The sequence below is a fragment of the Malania oleifera genome, chromosome 12 (assembly GCF_029873635.1).
Source record: "Malania oleifera isolate guangnan ecotype guangnan chromosome 12, ASM2987363v1, whole genome shotgun sequence".
NCBI classification, from domain to species: domain Eukaryota; kingdom Viridiplantae; phylum Streptophyta; class Magnoliopsida; order Santalales; family Ximeniaceae; genus Malania; species Malania oleifera.
The window spans coordinates 69175467-69186262 of record NC_080428.1 but is presented as its reverse complement, the minus strand read 5'-3'; the positions used below and the strand labels follow the sequence as shown (position 1 = coordinate 69186262).

Below are 10796 nucleotides of genomic sequence, written 5' to 3'. Positions count from 1 at the left end.
GAGCATACATTTCCATATCATGGATAACAGAGTAATTAATTAACTCACATCTATATATATATATATATATATATATATATATATATATATGATCCTCTTCTAGCTCTCTCTCGTCCTCTCCTGGCCTATAGCTACCTACTGGCTATACCCAGAAAGTAATTAATTAAAGAGTGAACAAAGAGATCGAGATGGATCGATATATATTCCATGATCACGATGATGAAACTTAAAACTAATTAAGCTCAGCAAAATATATATAAGACTATTGATTAAGTAAACTCCGGATGATGGCAGCCTGAGCACTGTTGCTGTCGGTGGAAGCCAGCAGCTGGGACAGTCGGTCACTGAGGTCATCCACCTCTCTGTGCAAGTTCCTTATGTAGTTACAAGTCTCCTGCAGCACCTTTGAAGCTGATACCTAAATTCATGCACACAAAAAATATATTCAAATTTAATTAGCTACTAATTAACGTTAGCTTAATTGAGATTTTATGTCACTAAAGAGTAATTAACAATGTGTATTGTTGGTTATGTTCAGAATTTCACTTATGAGTTTGTTTCACATTGAAAAAAATGAGTAGATAATGAGTGCTTATACATATGATTGGGTCTAAGACCCAATATGCTTAAACTTTTGGATTAAATTGGTCTTCACCCATGTGTATCAAACCCACCCATGGGCTACTCCGATACTAAGAAGTGGTATCAGAGCCAATGATTCGTAACTACGGATGAACAACATCATGAAAAATAATAATAAAAGTCGAGACATGTAACTAATTCTCCTGATGTGAATAGGATCAAGATCGATGTGGGAAGTAAGATTAGTAGGATTGGTTCAGATGCACATGGAATGCAATCCGAGACAGGTAAGGTGTGATGGTAAAGTCCACCACATGAGCAATTGTTGGAGTATCGAGTTTACTCCCATGAGGGAGACAGATTCCCTTGAAATGAAAGCAATTGGAACTCACAAGTAAGAGGAGTGATTGTTGAGAATTTCACTTATAAGTTTGTCTCGTATTAGAAGAATTGAATGGATGATGAATGTTTATATATATATATGGTTGCACCCAAGATTAATAAATTTAAACTTTTACATCAATTTGGTGGTCACTATGAAGCCCACCCATCAACTCCCCGTTGTTAAGAGGTCAAGGATTCGAATCTCGTTCGAATAGAGATAGGAATTAAAGGGTTAGTGGGATTCCCGGTAGGACTAGGACACCATCGTAAGCAAAAAATGTAATGTGGTTATATATATATATATATATATATATACCTTGTCGGAGCGACGGTGACGAATTTCGGGGACGAGCTGTTGAAGCTTGGAGACGAGATCGGCGATTTGGTCGTCGGTGATTCTGGAGGAGCTGGACTGCCTGGAACGTGAGCTTCTGCTTGACATTTTTAATTTCTAGCTAGCTAGTTATCTCGAAGAAAGAAAAAATATGCAAGAGGAGATTGCAGTGGTTAAGAAGCTAGCTAGCTAGCTTGCCCAGGGAGACAAAATGGGAAGAAGGAATTGATTCAGCGGGAGCTAAGTGGAGAGATGGGGTTTGTCAGAAATTAAACTATGTTTATATATAAGAGTTGTACGAGGGCGGATGTGTGGATAAATATGGGGGCTGGTATGGAAGGAGGAATGCGGTAAGTAGCTAGCTAGGTTGCTGTGTGATCAACCTTAAATAGGAGAGAAAGTGAGAGAGGTGATTGTGTTTTGAGACAAGTTATGGACACAGAGATGAGGAAGCCACGAACCTATTATAAAGAAATGCACGAGAGAGAGAGAGAGAGAGAGAGAGAGAGAGAGAGAGAGAGAGAGCAAGAAAACCATAGGAGTGCATGGAAAGCGGTGGGCTAGGTCTGTTTTTAAATAAGATTTTGGAGAGAGTGAGAGAGGGTAAAGAGGAGAGAGAGAGAGAGAGAGGCCATACTGTCCCGAGCGTGCCCCCCAGGAGGGGGGTTAAGATCTCCAAGTGGGTTAAATGGAAATGTGCCTGTTGATCAGCCCACGATGCGGGCCTCTTCTGTGTCAGTCTCAGCACGCAAGGCCATGTGTTCCCCTTCTTGTTTTCATCCTACTACAGCACCCCCTCCCCCATCAAAAAAAATTTCTTATTCTTTTTCTATCTCCCTTTAAAATACTAACCACACATCCAATACTACAAAACTACAAGTATGCAAATACATAAATTATTATACCCATGTATTATATAATTATATAATTTTTTATATTACAAACTATGACTAATACGCACACGAGCATCTCTCGTGGGGATTATTAAAATTTTTGCAGATTGGAGATCGAAATAAAATTGACAATTCATCTCCACTTTAAGTTCTGCTTCACTTTATTTGAAAGTTTGAATTTGAGGCCACCGACAAGAATATGTGATTAAACATTTACCTAAGAGCTATATATATCACAAATTCTTTGAAAATCTAGCTTCTTTTAATTCTCTTGTATTAACTTGGGAGTCAACATAAATATTCTTCACATTTTATTTACACAATCGGAAGTTGCAACATAGCCACCATTGAGTGGATGCATGGTTGTATTGTTGACCACTTATAGTACTATAGATACGATGCTAGCTAGGTTCACTCTTCCCAATGAATTTAAAAAATTATTTAATGTAATATTTGAAATATAATTGTACGGGCCGTACTAGCGGATCTTTTTTATTGGGTTTATACGTGCATCATGTCTTCATATTACTGACCTAGTGGGTATAAGCTAAGCAAGGATTCCGTACTATGTAAAAGAGTAAACATTAAATAAAATTATTTAATCAAAGTATTTGTAGTAGCCATTACAATCTATAATTTATAGTGATTATTAAATGCTATAACAATAGCAAGGGTAAATTTTATAAATAGTCCCTAAATTTTAGTGTTAGTTTCAAATCAGTCGCTAAATTTTAATTTGAAATATATTATGTTCTAAAATTTCTAAATTGTTTAAATGTTATAAAATGTGTAATGATCGTATCTAGTGATTGATGTGATTCTCTCCAATTAAGCATGTTAGTAAATGACTTTTATAGGGGTGCATCGATGGGTGGGTGGTTTTCACCCTCCAGGTTTGGTGCCGCTCCGTAGTATCCAAAGTGCCGTAATGGTGGGTAGAGTCCTCAGGTTATAAAAAGTAAGAAAATTCATAAAAGAAAAACATGTCAATTCATACAAAACCCTAATCCCTAATCCTCATACAATTGGTGAAAAAATAGTAATTAATAAATTCATAAATATGTAAGACTGCAAGACAACATCATACTGAGTGACTAGTGAGGATAAGCATTTTTTCTTCCTTATAATGGTGATTGATCTTGCTATATTTTAGTAATAATTCATAAAATTTAAGGTAAAAGATATTGACATTTCCTAAAATTTAATAAAAAGACACTAACATTTCTTGAATTTTCAAAAATTTCAAGAACTTCCTCTGAGATTTCAAGAACTCCACAAACCTCCCTTGATGCATGTCAAAAAGATGCAAAACTCCTCTAGTATTATATATATATATAAGATCAGGTCTTTTGAGGAAAAAAATTGTGTTTTTTGGCAAACTTTAGAAGTGATTTATGATATTTTTTAAACTTGAGGAGAGGTCAATGAAATTATTTGAAAATCTCAAAAAAAATTTCTATCTTTTTCTCAAATCTCAAAAAAGGTAGTGTTTTTACTCTTTACCCACAACTAATCACAAAAACAAACTACAACACCTAAATACACATACAAAAGTTAGTACAGATCAGCTGCGTTCTAATATTTCTATCTTTTTTCCAAATCTCAAAGGAAATAATACCTTTTATTCTTTACCCACAACTAATCACAAAACAAACTACAATACAGTCATAAATATACGGACAAGAGTTTCTGCTACCATCTAATTATAATTAAATACATAATCAAACTCACCAAAAGTTAGCACATATTAGCTGTATTTTAATTTTTTTGCCCATCTATGAAGATAAATTCTACAAAAACAAAAAAACAATCAAAAACTTGAATCAATTAATTTCCCAAAAATAGAAAAAAGAACATAAATATGGAAAGTGGGAACACTTGCACGAGGCGTCTCGTAATGCCTGCATTAAATCGGGCTGATTCCAAGGTAACCATTTTTTTATTATTTTTTATTTTATAATTATTATTCAGTATTTTAGCCTGTAGAACACGACACGGAGAGTAAACTCACTCACTCACACTCACTCACTCGCTCACCATGTGAGGAGGAGTTTCCATCAGCAGCAGCAGCAGCAACTACTGTTGCGGTCAGCAAACTACTCTTCCTGGCTACCTCGATATGAATTAATGAGTCAGAATCTCACTGTTCCCCAACTTCAATTCCCAAATATTCCTCTCTCTCTCTCTCAGACGACGCCAATTCTATCGTCCGCCTCGCTGGGGATATTTAACCCTTGCCTGCTGGTGGGAATATAAAATGGGTTTCTGGTTTGTAGTTTTGTGAGCGAGTATTTTCTCTCTTTCCTTCTTTTTTAAGAACTTCAAAATCTCTTTGTAGGTGAGGGGTTATGGGATATTGTAGTATACAATACTATATAAAAATATAATACTAGTGAAGATAGATCGATCGATAGATGTCGGCAGGTGACAATTGGGATATACGTTTGAACTTTTTTCCTGCCGAGATTCCTGCTGATCCATCAATTAATGCTACTGGCGTTCCTGTATTTACCATATACTAGTATATATTAAATTACTAATTAATACAAGCAGTACCAGCGACAGCTAGTAAGTAGAAAAAACAAATGAGATTTTTCATTTATTAGCTTTTTTTGACATTAATGTTTACCTGCGAGCTAGCGGGCGCCTGGGATTCGGAAGAAGACTCACCGCCTTCCCCATTAGCACTTGCCAGACCCCCAGACACGCTGCGCTGAGGCGGCTACACACTTCCATGTCCTAAATTTTTAATTTTTATAGTTCGTGAACTGTGATGGAATAATTTATATCTCCATCTTCATTCCTTTTTCAGCGCATATACCATATAGTATACATAAGTCAAATATTGCATTTATGCAGATTAATAGTTTTTTTAAAAGTGAAAAGGTGACCACTAGATTCAATCTGGTCTACTTTGTTAATTAATTAAATTGAGTTTGAGTTGACCTGTTTATAAATCGATCACCCATCTTCAATTCAACTTAAATATAAATAAGTAGATAATGGGTAGTGACATTGACCCGTTTTGTCATTCATATTTGATAGCTTTTTTATATATATTTCTATGCATTGAAGTGAGATACTCATAGCATCTCATTATATCTACCCACATATTTTAAAAATGAATGATTCTTACAAGATATTGAGAGATCATACAAAGGGAAATTTTATAAGAGAATTATAAGACTAGCCATGTTATATAGATTAGAATGTTGGGCGACGAAAAAACATAATATCCAAAAAGTAAAAGTTGTCGAGATGAGGATGTTTAAATGGATGAGTGATATAACATTGAAAGATAAATTAAGGAATGAACATATTCGTGGTAAGTTAGGTGTAACTCCTATAAAAGATAAGATAAGGAAGAGACGACTCAGATGGTATGAACACTTGCAACGTAGGCCTTATAGTGCACATGTGAGGAAAAGTGACTTAGTTACTGTGAGAGGCAATACAAGGGGTAGAGGTCGGGGTAGACATAAAATAACTTGGGAGGAGATAGTGAGTAAGGATTTAATATTCTTGAATCTATCAAAAGAAATTGTTCATGATCGCATAAATTGGCGAAAAAAAATTCATATAACCGATCCCATTTTGTGAGATTAAGGCTTGATTTTGTTGTTATTATTGTTATTGAGTGATTATACAAGAAACTAATCTCTCTATATACTCATGTGTCCCGCATGCGACATGCAAGATGCATGGCATGTGAGTCTCACTCATGTTAATAGTCTAACTTGATCTAGATGACTAATAGTTTGACCTGTTTATCATGTGTCTCACATCTCTACAAAACATGAATTCAATTCCCATGCTTGATGGCCATGGATATTATATTCTTGGGACTAAAATATTTTTACTATTTTGGCCAATTATATATGATTGTCAGTTTGTTATCTTATTATTGTTATAATATATTCATAATAACAAATTATTGTAATATTAAAAATAAAAAGTAATAATATTGTTGCATTGTCTGTTTCTATTATTTATGATGGTTAATTAAAAGTTTTAGGATGTATATGATATAATTCAGTTCATATTTTTTAGTACATTATTGTATTGAAAATATAAGTATTCTTCATATATTGTTCTATGAGTGTAGGTTAAGTTTATTATTATTCTTGGGTAAAGACATTTCTGTTGGAGGTCTCAGGTTAAAATCCTAAGTCGAGAAGGCGCTATGACTTCTAGAAGATAGACTACTTCCCATGGTGTGACCAGACACGATATATGATCTCAATCTGTCAAAAAAAAAAAGGTTTCACATTGTTCTCTACCTTCCTTTTTTTTTTTTTTTCTATGAGTAAAAGTTTATTCATCTTATTGTTCTCTACCTTCCTTTTTTTTTTTTCTATGAGTAAAAGTTTATTCATCTTACTTATTACATTTTACTTATTTGAAAATTTTGAATCAAATTCATTATTAGCTTACAATGTAATAGCATACTAGTAATACCTTTTTAAATTGAGAGGGATTGAGATGTGAAAAGATATTGTGTAGTGCCCTGAATCCGGTGGGGCCTGGAGTTTTATTCTCCATACATATAGCTCTGATACCATAATTGTAGTGACCCGAACCCAACAGGGGATCCCGGGTACACCACTCCATAAATTAATTTAAAACATGCAGCGAAAACACATCAAACCTCAAAAACTGCACCAGAGTTCTAATACCATCATAATTACACATGTACCTCCAAGCATTCATATTACATTCCAAAATAGACAAAAACATAATACAACTAGTATCTCGCAAGCACTTACTATGAACTCTAAATTCTAATCCCAGCCCCGTAGCATGCTAAGCTCGGCTCCTTGTATTTCCTAAAATGTGATAAAATTATTAGGAGGGGAGACACTTCTCAGTAAGACGAAATAGATTATTATCACTGTGTGGCTAACATAAGTTTTAGTGTAAAAAAAATACATCCATTAATTAATTACTTTAAATGAGATAGCATATAAAATTTTACTCACACCTATATATTTGAAAATACACACTTTTCTTCTCAAAATATAAACCGGCTCAATAAATAGCCTTTTTTACATAAATCAACATATATGCATAGAAGAACCTCCCTAACTGGACTAACATCATGTATAACCCCCATGATCGGGTTATGCGGTCTGAAGACTGGACTTAACCTTAGTTAGCCTACCACCAAGCTCAATTAATATACTCGTCTATAAGTCTGATTTTCCTACCCAGTATGATCTGGACTCTAGGGGGTACACAACCCTTCTCTGGCCAAATCTAATATCCAATTACCAACACTCTCAATATAGTGTGGCTGCACTGACAATTTCCACTAGATACGGTACCAAACTCTCACATATCTGGCTCATTAGGGTTCTTAAACCATATAATGGAATTTATATATTAAAAAAGTAAAACAATTTCATATTCTCAGCATATAAAACGCATCAGTATTTCCACAATTTTCCAATCATTCACAAATTGGTATCGAACCGTCATTTCATAACTCGGTATCAAACCATTATTTCATAACTCCACAATATTCTCAACATTTCCAAAGATCAATATAAAACCACAACTTTCACCATACCATAAAAAAAAAGTATTCCAATATGTTTATTTATGCAGTAAAAATAATCATTCTCATGCCACACGATTTGAGTGATAATTCATAATATAATCAACTGACCGGAAAAATATATTTTTACTGAAAATAAGGGTATGAACATCTCCATGATTTTATTTAACTCAAAAAATATGTTTGTTGGAAATTTTTTTAAAAAAACCAAAGACTAAGGATAATGAGAGAAGCTAATTTAGAAACTGCAGAAGGCTAATTTTTTTATTGAGCAACATGCTATCTATTCATATAGAATAATGAAAACTGAATTGTAGAAAAATATGCTACTTGTTGAGCATAACAGCTAAGTGCCTAAAAATCAGCGTGAAGAAATGGTTATAATCCTAACAAATAAAACTGATCTAGCTCCTAAAGAATAGCAACAAATAAAACTGATTCAGCTTCATGAGTCACACTAGTCAACACTCCTCCTTGACTCTGGAGCTGCATACATCAATCTTTTGCCTTAAGAATTCATATCTAATCTTCGGAAGTGCCTTTGTTAGGATATCAACACTTTAATTTTCCTGTTTTGCAGTAGATCAGTTGTACTTCTCCTTCCATTTTTACCTCTCTTAGAAGATAAAATATTATTTTGAAGTGTTTTGTTTTGCCATGGAACAGTGGATTATTAGCATTTGAAATTGCAGCTTGGTTGTCCACAAAGATTTCTTCCTCCAAGTATCCATTCAAAAAGGCCAACTTAACATCCATTTGGTGTATAACCTATTGGGAAAAATATTATATATGAACTAATTCCCACAAGTAAATCAATGGCATAATGCAAATAATAAAATAAAATGAGATAAAAGAAATTTAACGTGGTTCCCTCAAATGTTGAGGTACATCCATAGGGCACGGCAGTCCAAATCCACTATCACCAAAATGTTGTACAAAGTGGATACAAAAGGCATAAGCCTTACAAATACACAAAGGTATATAACAAAATGCAGCAAGATGAAAAGGCCTTACCAATGTTGTGAATTAAATTCCCAAAAAAGAACCAACTAGAGTACAATCAGAATATCCCAATATGTTGTTAATAATATACAGTCATAGACACATGAAGAAGAAGCAGTAGTAGCTAGCTGCAGCGAAGAAGACGACTGGCGCTGGTGCTGGCTGCAGGCATGAGGAAGCTGCAGATGTGAGTGGAACATAATGGAGAAAAAAACTAAGGAGCAACTTGCTACTCTAAGTAGAAAAATCGAATGGAGGAGCCGTTGTAGAAAAAAGGGAATGAAAAATGAAGAGACACTTAGCTGCTATTGTGCGTGGTTCCTTTATTTAGAGTTCTAGAATAGGCTACTGCACATGGCTTTTGATATTGGGTTTCCAATATAACATGCTCCAACAAAACATTAAAGAAAGGAGCCTTTTCAAGGCATTAGGCCCCACAAGGAGGGAAACCCAACAAATCTCTCCCTCCCGACTTATAGGGACGACTCTACCAATTCGGCCAAAACTCTACACTTCATATGCTTGTCCCTAGACAATGCTTTCATCATCATATCTGAACCATTGTCATCGGTGTGAATTTTTTCAAGTTCCAACAATTTCTTATCCAATGCATCCCGAATCCAATGATATCTAACATCAATATATTTTGACTTTGAATGGAAGATAAAATTCTTACTCAAATGAATTGCGGTTTGGCTATCGCAATAAAGAACACACCTTTCCTATTCCATCCCCAACTCTTTCAAGAATCTCTTGAACCAAAGCAATTCTTTGCAAGCTTCCGTAATAGCAATAAACTTAGCTTCCGTAGTAGATAGAGCAACGCATTTCTGTAATTTAGATTGTCATGCCACAGCTCCCCCTGCAAAAGTCATCAAATAACCCGAAGTGGATTTTCTAAAATCAACATCACCAACCATGGTGGTATCCGTGAATCCAGGGAGCATAGATTTATCATTTCCAAAATACAAACACACCTTTGAAGTGCCTCTAAGGTATTGGAGAATTCATTTTACCGCTAACCAATGCTCCTTTCCTGGATCAGAGAGAAACCAACTAACAACTCCAACAACGTGAGCTAAATCCGGTCTTGTGCAAACCATCGCATACATTAATGAACCAATGGCCAAAGCATAAGGAATTTTCTTCATCTCTTCCTTGTCTTTCTCACTCATAGGACTTTGTTTTGTACTAAGCTTGAAGTGACTAGCAAGTGGCCAACCAATGAGTTTTGCTTTATCCATATTGAACCTCTCAAGCACTTTTTCAATGTAACTTTATTGAGACATACAAATTTGCCCTTTTTCACGATCACGGACAATCCTCATGCCAAGAATTTGCTTTGCCGGTCCCAAGTCTTTCATAGCAAAAGACTTGCTCAACTCCAACTTCAACTGGTCAATTTCAGAGAAATCCTGTCCTACAATGAGCATATCATCAACATAGAGTAAGAGAATAATATAAGTACCATCCGAAAATTTTTTCACTAACACACAATCATTTGAAGAGATTTTTGAGTAACCATGATCAATCATAAAAGAATCAAATTTCTTGTACCATCTCCGTGGTGTTGGCTTCAACCCATACAAACTTTTCTTTAATTTGCACATTAAATTCTCTTTCCCTTTTTATTTGAAGTTTTCCAGTTGTTCCATGTAAATTTAATTTTCCAAGTCACTATGTAAGAAAGCAGTTTTCACATCTAATTTCTCAACTTCTATATTCAAGTATGTTGCCATGTCAGGAACAATACAAATAGATGACATCTTCACAACCGATGAGAATATGTCATCAAAGTCAATTCCCTTTTTCTAACCAAAATCTTTTACCACAAGCCTAACCTTGTACCGAAGATTCTTTCCATCATTTTTCAACCTAAACACCCATTTCTTTTTCAAAGCTTTCTTTACAGGAGGAAGTTTAACCAAATAGTAAGTGTGATTGTCAACCATGGACTTCATTTCTTCTTGCATAGCCTCCATCCATTCAACTTTATTTTCATGGTTCATGGCTTCTTGATAGCTTTCGGGCTTTCCTTGATCTG

General features: G+C 34.8%; 1 protein-coding gene across 1 annotated transcript; it reads right to left on the bottom strand.

Moving 5' to 3' along the window:
* Positions 1-262: 262 nt before the first annotated feature.
* Positions 263-1408, bottom strand: LOC131144598 (transcription factor PRE6). Its single transcript, XM_058093329.1, has 2 exons — positions 1283-1408; positions 263-418 (listed from the first exon to the last, which is right to left on the bottom strand). The coding sequence occupies exons 1-2, from the start codon at positions 1406-1408 to the stop codon at positions 263-265; spliced, it is 282 nt and encodes a 93-aa protein (XP_057949312.1).
* Positions 1409-10796: the final 9388 nt, after the last annotated feature.

Coding starts and splice junctions, on each gene's coding strand:
- LOC131144598 (XM_058093329.1), bottom strand. CDS start 1,408: ATGTCAAGCAGAAGCTCACGTTCCAGGCAGTCCAGCTCCTCCAGAATC. Junction 419..1,282: donor GTCACCGTCGCTCCGACAAG/GTATATATATAT, acceptor GCATGAATTTAG/GTATCAGCTTCAAAGGTGCT.